The sequence below is a fragment of the Idiotropiscis lumnitzeri genome, chromosome 12 (assembly GCF_059441095.1).
Source record: "Idiotropiscis lumnitzeri isolate Australia: NSW breed Sydney's pygmy pipehorse chromosome 12, RoL_Ilum_1.0, whole genome shotgun sequence".
NCBI lineage: Eukaryota > Metazoa > Chordata > Actinopteri > Syngnathiformes > Syngnathidae > Idiotropiscis > Idiotropiscis lumnitzeri.
Window position 1 is genome coordinate 9,792,118 of NC_142402.1, and position 17,484 is coordinate 9,809,601.

At 40.4% G+C, this 17,484-nt stretch overlaps 2 protein-coding genes across 2 annotated transcripts; one reads left to right on the plus strand and one right to left on the minus strand.

The window, feature by feature from the left end:
- Nucleotides 1-654: 654 nt before the first annotated feature.
- On the minus strand, nt 655-6,406 carry gtf2b (general transcription factor IIB). The gene is made up of 7 exons (XM_088311213.1): nt 6,266-6,406; nt 4,235-4,347; nt 3,537-3,670; nt 3,055-3,201; nt 2,717-2,846; nt 1,087-1,368; nt 655-796 (listed from the first exon to the last, which is right to left on the minus strand). Exons 1-7 carry the CDS (start codon nt 6,280-6,282, stop codon nt 663-665), a joined length of 957 nt encoding a protein of 318 aa, XP_088167339.1. The 5' UTR covers nt 6,283-6,406; the 3' UTR covers nt 655-662.
- Nucleotides 6,407-9,021: 2,615 nt separating this feature from the next.
- lrrc8da (leucine rich repeat containing 8 VRAC subunit Da) lies at nt 9,022-16,619 on the plus strand. Its single transcript, XM_088311819.1, has 3 exons — nt 9,022-9,209; nt 9,328-9,479; nt 13,629-16,619. Exon 3 carries the CDS (start codon nt 13,631-13,633, stop codon nt 16,151-16,153), a length of 2,523 nt encoding a protein of 840 aa, XP_088167945.1. The 5' UTR covers nt 9,022-9,209; nt 9,328-9,479; nt 13,629-13,630; the 3' UTR covers nt 16,154-16,619.
- The last annotated feature ends 865 nt before the right edge of the window (nt 16,620-17,484 follow it).

Below are 17,484 nucleotides of genomic sequence, written 5' to 3' on the forward strand. Positions count from 1 at the left end.
AACAGTATATTGATTCTAAAAATATTTGACAATTGTAGCCCTATTTCTCTTATGAATGCCCAGTTCTATGTCCTGCGTTTGGCTGGCAGTTCAGGGTGTACATAGCTGGAATATGCTCCAGCACCCCCCGCGACCTTTGTGAGGAAAAGCGATACAGATAATGGAAGGATGGACAGTTAATTCTACCTTCTGCCATTAAGTGGAGGAGCATTGAATTGTTGTCGGTCATAATAAATTGCTGGCACAGATTGCTGAACAAAGACACAATCTGTGAAGTTGGATTTAGCCAACATTGAATACAATGAGTAAAAGGTGTAAAGTGACTTGAGCAGGACTGTGCTTTCATCTCCAATGAAAATGTTTTTTTTATTTTTTAAATTACAAGTTCAAACAAACTAACAAAATATAAGCAGATCAATTTCCTACAAAAAATGTATGTATACAGTATGAAAGCAGCCTAAAATCGCAAACAATTTCTCCACTTGAACATGATGTCCGTTCGATAAAGAGAGTTCACTGGAATGTGTCCATCTTTCTGCTGGGAGGGCGCGCCTTGTAGGCTTGAAATCTTCGGTACAAGAGAAACCAACGACAAAAAAAAAAAAAAAAAAAAGAACAATGGTGGAAGTAGCAGACACTCATGCTGCTGGGGGGGGATCTTTTCACAGTTGGGGCAGCTTGTCGACAGGTGTGTCGAATTTGAAGTCTGGAGGGAAAAGTTCTGCGGCGCGAGGGTAGATGAGCCGGTACGACTGTCGGATGGTCACGTCTGCAACACCGGCGATGTCACCAATTTCTGTAGTGGCACATGATAACAAGTGTAGTACAGTCATTACACAAGAAAAATCTCTGCACACCACCAAACAAAAATGGCAAAAAGGTCTATACACTGAAATTGATATTTATAAATTATTCTAGTTTAATTCTAACTTCTGTCATCTAATGGAAGAGAATTGCATTGTTCTGCTTGTCACTCAACGTCGCTGGCATAGAAAGATGTTTTGTGGTATTCAGTTAGGTGTTGGATAAAATGCCTCGACTAGTTGTTTGTGAACGGCTGATTAAAGTCCACTACTGGATCGTCACCTTTCTGCGTCTTCTTCTCGGCGGAGGCCTGCGAGGCCATGTAGATGGCAGCAGCGGCCACGGAGATGGGGCTCCTGCCGGGTACCAGGTCCAGCTCGACGGCCTTCATGGCGATGTAGGTGGCGGCCATCTGCACCTGCTTGGGCAGGCCAAGGTTGGAGCAGAAGCGGGACATGAAGTCTCCTGTGGTGATGAGGTCCACGCTGGTCTCCAGGGCCTTCAGGATCAGCTTGAAGCAACGGCCGATCTCCTTCTTGGAGATGCGGGATACGGCGCAGATCTCTGTGGAGGAACATAAGTTCGAAAATGAAACTGACAGGACAACTGAAGTTATACTGGGAGGCAGCATTTGCAGTGCTCTTAAATTGTCACGTTTTGTTCCTCATTGCACCTATATATGCGCCCAAGTTTTTTTTTTTTTTTTAAATTAGCGTTCTTGAATATTTTTTGTTGCTGAAAACCTTCAGGAATATAGTTAGAATGAATTGAGTGACTATTTGCTGCAAAAGATGATTTACAGTGAGTGACCCTAGATTTTCTAGTTGTGCCCCTATAATTTTAATTTAGTGGCCACTGTTTCTAGTAAAAAATAAATAAAAAAATAAAGTTGGTCTGGGGCCCTGCTGTGAAGTTTATCTGGGTTTTTTTCAATTCGTATTTGGGGGTTTACGAGATAAGCTTTTATTTTATTTTTTTTTTTACATCCAATACTTAATAAGTGTCCATTGTAATTGGATTTACAGTATTCACTGGAGAATAGTTGGGGTCCACTATATAGTTTTAAGTAATAATACCACCATTCACCACTCGATGGCAGACAAGGCCTAATAGCACAGCGTCTTATATTGCCTTATACTACAACGTGAGTTGGACTAATCACTTTTTGAAGATTCAGAATGACATGCAGTACAAACATATTACAGTCCTTGAATAATAATACAATTTTGTGTGTGTTGATGTACAAAATGAGTTTTTGCACTCCATATTGGTTTGCTGTTGAACAGGTTTTTTTTTTTGCTGCTCTTGAATGTTCATGTTTTAATGCACAAGAGCCCATGAATTGGAAAAAATAATGACTGACAACTTTTCGTTGTTGAAGGCTGCATCTTTCAAACGTGATCCCGATCTCGTCCTTTCCAATGGGGACCGAGGGACCGATGTGTTTTTTCTCCAAAGTAGGGGAGGACGACCCCCACTGTGATATGCAAACATTCCAGGGATTCTCACACCCAAACGGGGATAGCCGCAAGAACTGCAAATGCCATTTTGCATGCGCCAGAACAAGGAAATACCAAAATTTCCTGCCTATGCAATTTCAAGCATCACCCCTGTAAAGTATTTTGTGATGTTTTATGTCTGTGCAGTTCTTCAGCCTGCATTATCTAGATGAACTAGATTACATGTAGAAGAATTCCATTTTTTTTGTTCCCGCAGAATCATTCTTGAAGGGACTGATTGAATATTTGTTGGTTTTCAAAGATGTATTAATCTGGTTATGAAGTGCGTGGATGAAAAATTGTGGCCCACTCCATCGTTTAAGGTGCCCATCCCTGCCCTAGAATCTTGGAGAGGCCCAAACTTGGATGCTCAAGTAGAAGCAGGTAGTAAACACAGATGCTTGTGGTCTGACCTTTAAATGTTCTGGGAACACCTTCTTGTCTGCAGGCGATGTAGAGGCAGGCCGATGCGATGGCGTCGTTCGCGCGGCCCTTCAGGCTCTTTTGTTCATAAACTTGCTTGAATAGGTTGTTGGTTCTGTCCTTTGAGGCAAAACACATGGACACCGTGAAGAAGACTGATCACGTACAAAATGCTGCAGCTCCTACAATCAGCGTAATGGTGAGAATTTTATAGATTTTTTTTTTTTACGTGAAAGTGGTCCATGGCACAAAAAAGTTTGGGGACCATTAGAGTAGAACGCTGAGGTTCCCCAACTGTACCATGATCGTTTCAGTGCCTAATACTTACTATAATGTTCCTTGGCAGGTTGATGCGGTCCGCCATGGTGGTGATCTCTTTGAAGGCGTTGAGCATGGCACGGTCCGAGCTGCTCATGGTGCGGCGGTTCTGGTACTTGGAGTTACCAAACTCGTCAAAACTAGCTGCGCCTGTTCCCTGTGGCGGTAACAAAGCACTTTGACTTCAATATTGTCGTATTGTACATCACTACTTCTTCAAAGGGGATTCTAATGTATGGGTTCGCAAATTTTGGGGGTATGGGGAAACCTTACACGGAAGACATTTTTCCAAGGACCCCATCTTAAACCTACCGCCAATTATATATTACTACAATTAGTACCCACACTATCAATAGGTATTAAAATGGTGCCAAATTTTGGGAACAAGTCCAAACGTTAAGAACACAAATTCAGAAAACAAGTCTTAAATATGTCTAAGGACAAAAACATTTTGTCGCACAAAGAAGTGATCATTTTCATGACAAAGTTGACCTTGCTGATCATGGTGGTGAGGTCTCCTCCATTCAGCAGTGGGTTCTGGGCGTCTCCCACACGGGACGGATCTTTTAGGGCTTTCTCGTTGGAAAACGTCCTCCACTCTGAGCCAACGTCGATCACACGATCGCCTGAGAAGAACCCAAGAAAAAAAAGGACACTTAAAACTAGGACAAAAAGTCTCAAAGGCAATGGTGTTGGTTCACGCACACACGCGCTTGCATCAGTACCAGCCGGCATGCGTCATCTCCCTCCTGGTTAAAAGCTCAGGAGGCTCATTAAAGAGACCTGTGTTCTGCTAAAGCTTTAACTTGAAGGTTGCATCACAAGACGGCATTGTGTACGTCACAAAGATTTTATCTATTCAAATACAAGCTCGAGTAACGTAGTACAAGTGCCATGTATGTGTGCAGAAAAGACATCTGCACTGAGTGGAACAAATACTCCGCTGTGGAAATGAAGGTAGCTTTTTTAGTTTTACATAAGAAGCGTATTCACAGCAGACATGGTGACAGTCATACATAGTAATCCATTGTATTAGCGCTTTAGAGCAGTGACTCGCAACCAGTGCACCGAGCACATTCGGGACTATGTTGTACCCCGCCAACTGCCTGAAGATAGATGGCTGGCTGGATGGATGTTCACTTGGCCCTTGTGGCCCCCTTCGAAAAACTGGAGTAGGCTGCTATGCATACCTACGACAAGGCCGCACTCGGGGCAAATCATGTCCCCTGCTCGGTAGTCCTCCACCAGGATGGCATCGGGGTGGTTGGGACACTGAACTCTGGGAAGGGTTGATCCATCTCCACTGTGGAAGCAAAACGAATGATGAGAAAGAGACAACCATTCACTAAATGAGCTTGGTCATATTTTTCAAGGCCCAGCCGCGATAAGAAGGCATAAATACAGTGTCGGTGTGAGGATTTCTTGTTTGTATATGAATAGTTGTGTTAAATTGGAACTGAAACAGGGAAATTATTACGATGAATTAAGGCTCAATGGTTTTGAAAAACAATTTAATTGCTGTCTTTTCTCCTCAATATTGGAATTGCAATTTAATACGAGATTTATCATAGGTACTTTCCCCATTTTTTTTTCTTAAAAGCGACGATTTAATCTGTACCATGATAATATCAGATAGGGCTGTCCCAAACTAATCAATTATTCAATCGATTACATTTGGTTTTTTTTCTTGTATTACCTGTACAATGTTTGTGACTTTTTTATTATTATTTCACCCATGTAAAGCACTGTTCGAGAAGCCTTATACAGTTTTTTGGCTCATTTTTAAACAAACACTCAATAAATACATCGCTTAAATGGTCTCTCTCCGGTTCTTCAGATGGGGCCAAAGCAAGAACACACACACCATACATTGTGTTTTCATAGCATCAGAATCCACACGGTTCAAGCTCACTTGTCTGCATCCTTCATTTCCTAAAAAGCAGCCTAGCCTCGGATAAGATTTAATCTATAATATAATATAATAAAAAATACTGTGAAGATAATTGAAAATGTCTAAAATTAATGCAAACAAATTATTTTATTTTTTTTATCTTCACCAAATATTACTCAATTTCCATAATCTACACATTAAATGAGAGCATTTCAATGCCCTTACATAAAATGTATCCATCCCAATTTCTTAAAATTGACCCAAGTTCTTCATTTTGTGCAGGAGGGTCACATAATACAAAATAAATCATCAGAATATTTAGGGATTTGTTCTAACCAAGATGCACCCTTCATTGCCTGAATAGAAAAAAAAACATTGATGTAGTCCTATCTTATTGGTTTAGCATTATGGTGAGTTATGTATTTTCATGCGCTTTATATTTATTCTGTGATGGTTTATATAGGTGGATTTCAAGAGGACACTGCTTATATAGTTGCATCAAAAAGTGGCGTCATATTTGATGTTATATTTAAAAAACATTTTTATGGCTCATAGAATTTTTGCAGTTGATATGAATTCTGTGGTATCTGTTGCACGTTTAAGCGTTACCATAGTGACCATATTAAAGCGTTTTTGTAGCCCTTGTTATGGTGTTGGTGCTGCTAGTAAAGGTAAATCAAAATACAGTGAAATTATTTTGTCGCACTTTTGTAACTTAAGGCCACAGTGAACGGTGTTCAAAAATGTTTCAGAACTCTGCACGTGGATACAAATATAGATGTTCGCACTTTTGTTCGCTAGTTTTAACAAACTGAATAAGCAACGTGGCAAACGGTGATTTTATGCGTACTCTTACACTCCACGTGATTACCACGCTTAATGATACTTAATTACAATGTGAACCGCAATTATTAAAGAAGTTTTACACCCCTGGCTTAAATACAACATAAAAATGTTCCAATGAATGTGATGACGCTGCGCAATGCCTGTCAATGAAACAGAAGGACAGCTGCTGCGCAAGCTACGTAACTAGTATTATAGAGTATGAGGCGGAAAAAATACATCATTTAACATCGGTGACAACTTGGACTCATTATTTGCTTTTTTTCTACACACTCAACGCCAATGAAAAACAGTGTGTGGGCATAATGACCGGAGAGCTAGCACGCTATGCTAACCTACAAGGTGCTACCTTATCGAGGGGCGCGAAGTGATTAAATGAGCGGCTGTGTCGTCTACGTCTTCGGTCGCTTTATCTCGCCCGCGTGTCCCAAACGAAGTAAATAAAGTCGTTGAGTTATTTGTGACGAAGAATGAACGCCGTACTCACCGGCTTGTCGACGCCATAGCACAAGAGTCTGTCAAAGAAACAAACCACTTGGCGTAGTGGTACCAGTATTTATAGATTTTTGATCACGTGGCTTTTTCGGTAAGGCAAACCAGAGAGCACAAATGACCTCCTATAAACCGAATGAATACGACCGTAAAATACTGCTTTCGTATGTCTCCAACCTTTATTGAGGGACGTATATTACCTTAGAAGCTGAAACTATTATACGAAAAAGTAAACATGCTGAAATTATAAACTTATTTTTTGTTATAAATGTGACTAATCACAGTAAAATATGAATTCTGTACTTGTTGAAATGTGCTATATAAATAAAGTTGTATTGTATTATTTTATATTATATAAAAATACTCTTGTTTAACTGGAATTACTTAACTCGAATTCCACTTTTACTTAATTAAAAACATGTTTAAAAAAATGTAGACTCCACTCAAATTTATTCATGTTTAAAACATGTTTAAAAAATGTAGACTCCACTCAAATTTATTCATAGAGCAGTTTGAAAACAAAGCTATACAATCCGTAGTTGTGAACCGAGCAGAAAAAAAACCCTTCTCAATTTGCTAAAAGAAATACACTATGTGTATGTGTGTGTGTGCGTTTTAGACTTTTTTGGGGGGGGTAGAAGCTGTTGGGTTTTTAGGCTGCCAGAAGACATGACACATTCGCCACAAATCATTCTTTCAGCCCATATCGAACTTCCTTAATAATGCCATGGATGGGGAATATCTTGCTTCTCTATCTGTTGTGCCATGAAATCAGAACCCCGAGCCTCTCAACTATGAGGCGGATCACCTTGGCTTCCAGGTTTAGGCCATGAATCTTTTGGAAACTCTTGTTCCAATGCACTCCAAGACCCTTTCCAAAATCTAATTATAAATATTGGTGCCAAACTAATTAGTGATCAGCATTAATGATTGTATAAATGGATGTACTGGCTTGCGACTTGACTCATCCTTTGTTTTCTTTGCCCATGTCACCAAAAATCATTAAAAATAAAAACATTTGTTTGTAAAGCCACACCCAAAGCTAAAAAGGAAGGTTAATTGGTTTACTGTTTGTTTGGAAATGTCGAGATACGCATTTTTTTAAAATGATATGACATAATTTATTGCAAATTATCTTGCAGGCCCCAAGCCAGCTCTTGAACCCCAGTTTGAGAAACACTGTTCAAACAAATTGCTAGCGTGTGTTTCTCAGGTTATGCATTTGGATTGAACACTTAGTAACTGCATGTTTTGCATCTGAGCACCTCCAATTCAGCAGTGTATTATAAATATACATATACTGTACTTGCATTCATTTTAATTATGTTTTCATGCATGCCGATATTATTGAGGGCTATTTAATAATCAATTACAAATACTTTTGTTCTTTTTTTTTTGCAAAGGCTGGAATTGATTGTCATTTTCATTCATTTCAATGGGGAAAGATGAGTTAAGCAACAACTGCTGCGTGTTATAAGCGTGGAGACGGAATAAATTGCACTTGTATCTCTCTCGGCAAAACTGTATCGTAATTCCATGGTAAAAATGAATCATCCATTTAGTTCCTAGCCACCTTCACAGATTGTTCAAAGGTCCACTCCAGATTTAGCACACAACTCTTGATATCCTTGAGCAGATCTAATATAACATACGGATAACAACCCTCTGGAGTCTGTCAAGCAGACAAAACTACACTAGTTGTAGAATAAATCTGCATTTGTCATCATGCATGACTTCCATATTTGATTTTGTAATACAGACTCAGAGCAGAACACGCTCCAATGCTTGCTTTCTTTTCCCTCTTTTAGCCCCCCCTCCATCAAAGTACTGTACATGAATACCGTGAGAACAGAGTGCGGGCAAACAGCAGTCAGCAGCCCAAGACCGGTTGGAACCTGTATTGGTCGCAACTATGGAGACACTTCCTCCCTCAAGTGCATCATCAGTGAATGATGCATGAGCAATGGGTCTATACGGACTGTTGATACAGTGCTTCTACTGAAAGACCCATACAGATACGTAAGGTTACAGCTGAAGACAATAAAAAAAACAATAAAGCAATCAAGTCATGAAGTATTATCGCAAAAAATCATCAACATTTGACCTGACTGAAAAATATAAGCAAAATAGTATATTTGGTAGCAGAGTTAAATAATTGCAGTCTCATTTGAGATCCAGGGACTTTTGTTTTTACCAGGATGCAAAAAAAGGTCGCAAGTCTTAGTTTAACACAGTGGTTCTAGAACTTTTTTTTACACCAAGTAGCACATCAAAAAAACTTCTCTCCAAGTACCACCATCATAACCGATATGAAATTACACTACGTGTAGCAGAACAAAATGATAATCAAAAACGCTAAATATGCAAAAACGCGACTAACACTATGCACAGTTTGAACACTAACACTATGCTTAACTATAAGAAAAAAACTTAAAACCTGCTTAAATATGGATTCAATTAACATGTATTACACATAAATTGTAACTAAATAAGTGATTGAAAAACAGTTCCCAAAAATTAAATGACAGCTAAATACAACTGAAACTAACAAATGTACTGTACTGGTTTCCTGCCACATTCCAAATACATGCTTAAAATGTTAATTGCACTTTTTAATTTAGGCACATTTTAGGCTTGGGAGTGTTTGTCTTTGTGTACCCTGTGATTGGCTGGCAACCAGGGTGTACCCCGCCTACTGCCCGAAGACATCTGGGATGGGCTCCCGCCCACCCGCGACCATTGTGAGGATAAGCGGTTTGGATGAGGGATGATGAATGAACGTTTGGTACTTACTCACAGTTAACCACTGGTAATCGAACTGTTAGCCGGTGTCGGTGTGACATTATTTTCCCCTCATTCACTTGAACGCAGCATGAGATAAAGTTAGCAGGCAAGGGCCGTCTTCAGGAAGTAGTCTTCTTTTCATCGTCCAATCAGAGGTGAGCAAAGCACAACAACGGTTCCATGTTGGATCAGCCTTCTCTTGTCTCTCCTTCACCTGCCCGTATCGCCTCTCTTCTCTTTTGTCTGTCTGCGCAAATTGTCTGGGACCAACAGGCCTCAACGGAGCTCAGTTAAGCGGGGAACGAACACTTGATGGATGTAGTCGCCACTCTCACCGACAAATGTCAACTGAACCGTGGAATTGGCGAAATGTGGAACGCGGGTTGAAGAAGGAATCACCCAGGTCCTTTAACGCCGCACCGGCAGTAAGTGATGTATACAGTATATTTGTAATCATTACTCCTTGTTAGTTATCAAGTATGCATTTTTTTGCAACACACACTAAATTACATTACAAAGTCAACAAATAACCTTACAAGTTAATCTTAAAAAGGTGGCAAAGTCTGCCCTGATCACTAAGGGGAAAAAAACTAGCTGTTCTATTCTTTACACGAACTGTTCCTCTTCTTATAATTATAAACTCATGGGTGTATTATGTCACAAGGTACCGGATACGTAAGTGTTGTCATCAGTGAATGGGTTTGTGTGACGCAAAGGCCCAGTTTTATTTGAACGCATTTCCGTTAAGTTTGTACCAGGAAAAACAGTTATTGGCTCTCTTGATACGATACGTCCATTCACTGCTAACAGTTACGTCACAGAAAAGCCTTAAACCCAAGACAAAGAAAACAATCCTGGAAATAAATGTACAGTTTTTCCACTTGATTAGCCCTCACCTCCACCACACACACTAACGCGCGCGCTCGCACTCACAAACAAAGAAGCGTGATAAAATATATGTCAAGCTCACAATGTGACGACATAGAAACATAAATCCCACAACTCTCCGTCCCATATGCGCCGAACAAAGAATTACGTATGTGTCTACGCCATTAATAAAAGTGTGGTGTGACGTCACATTTTTGCGCGCTTGGGCACAACATCGTAACCACCGTTAACACTAGTTAACTAACCTATGGGGGTATGTGAGTTTTTCTATCGCGCGTTCACGTTATTAACTGTTAAGCCCATTTTCCTGTTTTTAAGCTTACAAGCATGGATTTTATCCATAAAATTAAACCATTACACGTTACAGATAAGTATTGCACCCATTTTGATGATTTTGGTCAACGTTAACGTGGTTAAACAGACTAACCTTAACACTCATTGTTGATACATCTAGCAGTCTGTTGCGTTTAATGGCCTGTTAGGTAACTCAGACTTTTCAAGATTCCATTTTTCCCAGTTGGAAACCTAGCGCAAGTTTTTGCAAACTTTGACACAAGTCACACATTTAACTTGAGAAAAACCTCACCATCAAACCAAAATGTCATAGAAAGAACGTCACAACCGATAATGGATTTTTTGAGGCAGAGGTCGATGCAGAATTCTAGCAGAAAAAAAATAGATTAGCGATTAATCCGACTACATTGTTTAAAACAACATAAAATATTGTAATATAAAATCTGACGAAATAAACACATTTAACAAAGTACCATCACTGCATATGTTGTGAGTTGGGTGTGTGCCTGTAAGGGGCGTGACCTAGTGAGATCTGGCAGGAGCTCGTTCGTGTTCACGTGGCCAGTTACCAGTTGTGAGTTTAGTTGATTACAAGTGCCTCGACTTAACATGTTTTCAGGTTAAAAGCTATCACTAGTTTGTTTTGTGTCATAAGCCCAAATGTCAGATACTAGGGAGCTCAGATGCGCCGCCCCTAGTGAAAGTGATAACAAAATGGAGCAATTAAGATAACGATTTTGGTGTGGAGAGCCACAGTCACCAGTGCACATTCAACCGTTTATTGAATGGGACAAAAATATAAATACAAAATGTAAACACTTGCAAAGGGCTGCTACGGGTCACAACTCGCATCCCTACCCTCACACGCAGAATAACGGCCCAACACGAATCCAGTCTCAGACATCACTCACTAAACCACACACTTTGAGTATGCACCCAACACACGGATATTACTGTAAAAACAGTAATTATGCTCTATAAAACCAGTGTATTTATTTACAGACTCCTTAATTTTTTTATACAATACAGTACAGTTTTCCTTAGGTGTTTTTTTGCTGCTGGAACAAATAAACGGCATTTCAATCCATTTTAAATTGATTAGACGTGAAAGTAAATTGAGTCATGAGCTAGGTAGCAGAACAAATTAAATTCCTAACTCTCAAAGATTCAATGAATTAAACAGCTATGTAAGGGAATGTGAAAGGTTACAGATTCATGCCATGTAAAGGCAGCTGGACTAAGTAATTAAGAGTTTTAGCACCTTTCTAGTAAGCACCTGTGGATTTAACCCTCTGACAGGTTTAACTTTGTGACCTGCGTCAGGCTTCACAAAAAGAGAGAGGCATGCTGAACAGGGAGGATTATTCATGTTGGACCGTAAGTAACAAGTAACAGCATTTCACAGGGCAATTTAAAGCAGGGCTACAATTTAACATCCATTTTCAAAGGGGTTATTCACATATCACGAAATCAGTGGGCCTTGTCTAAGATTCTGTCGCATGATGCAATGTAAATGTAAGTACAGAGGAACCTCTTAAATGATCAGGAATTCATTTGAGCATGCTGGCTTATTTCCAAAGGGAAAAAGTAGGACTGCCACTAACGATTATTTTGATAATCGATTAACCTAGCAATTATTTGGTGATTTTGAATCATATTAAAAAGCATGTTTTAATTTCCATGTATTTATTAAAAACAAGATAATTTCAATTAGACAACAATTGATTATGATTCAGTTACTGGTTTGTTCCAGAACATGTCACAAATAATTTATGTTGTCTCACTGATGCGCGTAATATACTCCAAAATAGTTTAATTCTAATATTTTCAAACTATCTATGGCACTTGCCTACACGGGCGCATAAATTTCACAATTTTTGTACATTTGATTTATTATTATTATTATTATTGTTATTGTTATTATTATAATTATTATTATTTTATGTGAGTTAATGTTTCATCACAACAAGGCAACTTGGAAAGGCAACCCTAAGATGTGAATAGAATGAAAAAATATAGGTAATTTCGTTCTAATATTTTCAGACTGATTATCACATGCCTAGAAATGTCCACCGAAATTTTGGTGAACATCTGTTTCGTGCTATATTATGCCACTGTAATGTACCACAACATTGCACAGTCAATCCTGCAATAACATCTCACTTCAGAACAAGCAACTTTTTTTGAGATAGTGAACAATTCTTGGAAAATGAGGCCCTTTTGAGTTTAAGTTTACCGTGTAAACATTAAACAAAGATGTGTACTTAGAAGCACATAGTTTCGCCGATGTCAAAGTCAGTTTAGCTTAATACTAACACACAGTGATTATTAAACAATGATGAGTACTTTATCCTATTTGACGGTCCGTCCTTCGTCCGTGACCTGCGCACCTTTCCGTTATTGACCCTCTATACTTATTCCTTATAGAATAAATGTTCTGCGCCCCCGTCCGTCCTGCGTGCTTTTAAAGCGCTTCAGCATTTCACAGCTCTCAGTTAAAGGGGCAGTACATGCCAAAATATTACACAATTTCATTTTCATTCTGCTCCAAGTGCAAATATTTGAACTCCATACACGCTGTACTTGACCCAGGTAGGGACGATTAAAGGGACGGACAAAAACCCACTTCCGTCCTTGCTTCGTCTGTCCTGTCAAAAAAATAAAATAAAATAATTCCCATCCTCTGTCCCCAAAATGGGCGTCCATTTCTGTGGCGAAATACCCATCTGTGCTATTAAATATACAGTCCACAACAAATTGATGGATAACTCATTTTGAAATCAGAAGTCAAGAAAAATAGCTTGTTCAACTATTAGTCAAATTGCTGTAATAGCGTGACTATTAAATGTTTGCTATTCCTCAGCGATATATATATTTTTTATTACATGTGACAATTTGACATTTTGGCAAGTTTCAGTGAAGTTGGCATGGTTCATTTGTTTTGCAGGCTACATATAAATGATGTCGCAGGCCAGATATGGCCCCCTGGTCTTTAGTTTGACACCAGTGATCTAACGGTTCTACTTTGAAAGCGTTTGGAACCAAATTTGACCCACACAAGCTTATAGAAGAACTGAAATTCACTTTAAATTCGACAAAGGCAGAACTTTGTCATTCTGAATTAAACTGAGAACACTACAGATCGGACTCGTACCCAAAATTCCCATTCACTTTTTGTGTTCACATTAATGGGTTATTCATTTTACTTTTGAATTTAATGCTCTTTACAAGCCAGCTGGACATTCCCATTCGCGAGAAAAAACTTCCAGGGGTCGCTGTAGGAGGCTTCACGCGACGCTGTGCACCACCTAAATACATGATATATTTTCTTAAATAATCACATGTTCTTATACAAGTACACGGGTCACTCATTCTCCTTCCTCTTGTTGCAGTAATGTTCACGGTGACAGAGTTTGCGTCCTTGAATGACGTCCATCCAACGTACCGCATCTTAAAGCCATGGTGGGATGTCTTCATGGACTACCTTAGCCTCGTCATGCTCATGTTGGCCCTATTCGCCATGACCATGCAGATCACCAAGGACCAGCTAGCTTGCCTCCCTTTCATGGAGGACTCACCGGAGAACTCCAGAAATGACTCGGATCCCACGCAGAGTTCACCGCAAGTGGCTGCCGCAATGGACACCCAAGGCATGTCGCAAAAAGCTGTACAAAATGTTCAGACCCTCTATCAAAGTGGTGATAGGGGACGAGAGAAATGCAGTAATCAGCCTCAAGCACCAGGAATCATAACCAATTTGGATTTCCAGCAGTATGTATTTATCAACCAAATGTGTTATCACCTTGTCTTGCCCTGGTATTCCAAATTCTTCCCCTACCTCATCCTGATCAACACCGTTATCCTCATGGTCAGCAGCAACTTCTGGTTCAAATTTCCCAAGACGAGCTCAAAAATAGAACACTTTGTCTCGATTTTGTGTCGCTGTTTCGAATCTCCGTGGACCACTAAGGCTGTGTCTGAAACAGCCTGTGAAGAGTCTGAGAAGAACAAGCAGAGGTTAAGTGGCACCTCTTTTGCACAGCAGAAAGTGTCGTTAGAGGGGCATGAAGAAGGTTCAAGTTCCACCTCAACCTCCCCTATGCTTGAAGGTGTGGTCTCTGCGGATAATCCCATTGCCGAAGCCCCAACGGCCAGTATGCCCATTTTGGATAAAAAGGACGGGGAGCAGGCCAAAGCCCTGTTTGAGAAAGTGCGAAAGTTCCGAGCTCACGTGGAGGACAAGGATTTCATCTACAGGTTTTACGCAGCTCAGACCATTTTCAAAACAGCCACATTTATTTCAATGCTCTCCTACACGTCCAGCTTTTTGGTTAAAATTAATTTTATACACATCTGTGAGACTGACGTCAAAGCGCTGGTGGGGTACGGCAAGTTCTTTTGTACGCATAACATGGCTTTCATGTTAGACAAAGTGCTTATTTGTTACATAGCTCTGATGATAATGTACGGGATGGTGTGCCTCTACTCGCTCTTTTGGGTATTTCGAGGGCCTCTGAAAGAGTATTCTTTTGAAAAGGTCAGGGAAGAGAGCAGCTTTAGTGACATTCCAGATGTCAAAAATGACTTTGCATTCCTCTTACACATGGTCGACCAATACGACCAGCTATACTCCAAGCGCTTTGGCGTATTCCTGTCCGAAGTGAGTGAGAACAAACTGAGGGAGATCAGCCTCAATCACGAATGGAACTTCAAAAAAGCCAGAAAGTGCGTGACCCGTAACGCACAAGATCAGCAAGAACTGCATCTTAAGAATCTCTTTGGTCTTCCAAACGTGGTCTTTGACCTCACTGACTTGGAGGTACTCAAGCTCGAGAAGATTCCTGAAGTCAGATTCACTGCTAATGTTTCTCAGATGACAAGTCTGAGAGAGCTGCACCTCTATGAGTGCCCCGCCAAAGTGGAGCAGACCGGTTTTGCGTTCCTCCGCGACCATCTTCACAGCCTTCACATCAGTTTCACTGACGTCGCAGAGATCCCGACATGGGTGTTCTTGCTGAGGAATTTGCGACAGCTTTACATCTTTGGGAACCTGAGCTCGGAAAATAACAGGATGGTGGGTCTTGAATCCATGCGGGACTTGAGGCATTTAAAGACATTGTGCCTGAAGAGCAACCTCCCAAAATTGCCCACCAACATCACCGACGTGTCGCACCACCTGGTGAAATTAATGGTGTACAATGATGGCACAAAACTATTCGGATTGAATACTCTGAAAAAAATGACCAACCTCATTGACCTGGAATTGCACAGTTGCGAGCTGGAGAAGATTCCTCACGCTATTTTCAGCTTGCTTAACCTGCAGGAGCTTGATCTGAAGTCCAACAACATCCGAACCATCGAGGAGATTGTCAGCCTTCAGCACCTCAAGAGGCTGACGTGTCTCAAATTGTGGCACAACAAAATCACAGCAATCCCGGCCTCCATCGTCCAGGGCAAGTCCCTGGAGGCGCTCCACCTCTCGTACAATAAACTGCAGTCCCTACCCCCGGCGTTGTTCAAGCTACCTAAACTGCAATACTTGGATTTGGCCCACAACTTAATCCAGGTGCTCCCGCCGGATGTCGGTCTCTTGGTGGACCTGCTGCACCTGGACATCACTTCCAACAAGCTGGAGACGTTGCCCAAGAATCTCTTCAAGTGCACCAAGCTGAGGGCGCTTTGCTTGGGCCACAACGACCTTCGGGAACTGTCGGAGGCTGTGGGCGAGCTGGTTCTGCTCAATCATCTGGAGCTGAAGGGCAACAGTCTGGAAAGGCTGCCCGCACAGCTCGGCAACTGCCGCCGGCTGCTCAGAAGCGAGTTCTTGGTGGAGGATCACCTCTACATGACTCTGCCTGTGGAAGTCAGGGAGAGCATCAGCCGAGACAGCACCGTGGCCAGTACGAGCGTCTTATAGCAGGGTCTCGCAAACCTTTTGGGTCTAGGGTGATTTGTTTGCTACAAACCTCTTCAAATTGCCAACTCCAAGTCAACATAACTACCACATGTACCGCGACCCACCAGAATTTGATTAGCGATCAGTAATTGATGCCGATTCCAATAGTTTGTAATTGCCTATGAATGACACGAGATGATGGCAAAGCACTTTATGTCCATTTAACAAGACAAAAAGCTCCTCCCCTTCAACAGAGTCGCTTGGCCAAAGATGCCATATGATGGCGCTAAAGCAATATTCTTTTTTTTTTTTTTTTTTTATAAAACATGGCTTTGGGGGATTAGAAAAAAAATCTGTGAATGCGGAACCACGACTATGCGGGGTTTCACTTTATTCCTTAATGACGGGAATTAAGAAGTTGCCTATTTTGGGAAGGAATAAGTCTGACAAACAACAAATTAGTATTTTTAGAGAAGTAATAAGACAAATTATAGCTTTACAAGAATAAATATTTATTTTTCAAACTAAATAGTTGTTGCTGTGTTTGGAGTTACTTTCCTCTACAGTTAACTCCCGTATATTCAAGATTCAGCATTCTTGTATACATATTAGCAGATTTTTTTTTTGTGTGTGCTGAGGTCAAATCGATAAAAGAATTGCTTTGTCACCATCTTGTGGCATTGTGGTTCTTGGCGTCAAGAAACTGTTGAAGTTCATTGAGAGGCATCATGTTGACATAAGGAGTTCTTTGGCACCATCTTGTACTTTGTTTTTTTTTTTCAAATGTATCCCGTAATGCATCTGGAAAAACGATTTTCAATTTGTGGGTTATTGTCTGATTTCTGGCGAGGAAAAAAATTCATTAAATTGTGGCGCTAAAATAACTTTAATATTAGCGTTTTTATATTTTTGTAAAATACACTCATCTTAAAGCATCCATCCATTATCTAAGCCGCTTCTCCTCACTCGGGTCGGGGTGCTAGAGCCTATCCCAGCTGAAAGTGTATTTTTTGTTCCATCTTATCTTCATTTGTAAGCGACAGCAATGATGATGTAGTAAATGCGCCCGATTAGTGTTCCAAAACGTCTTTTCATTTCCCCGATGAGAGTATTACACAGTCCACTATACAAAAATCGCATGTGATGATAGCATAGGCACGCGTAATGATTCCAAACACATAATGGGGAACGAGTGGATAATTCTGAACACAACCACAGTTTCATGAGAATAAAGTAGATTTTTTTCCTTAAAGTCTTAACATTGTAATAGTAAACCTTCTTGGAAAAACAATTAACTCAAACGATAAGCCCTTTATTCCAGCAAGAAGAAAACAAATTGTGCAGGGATGTCA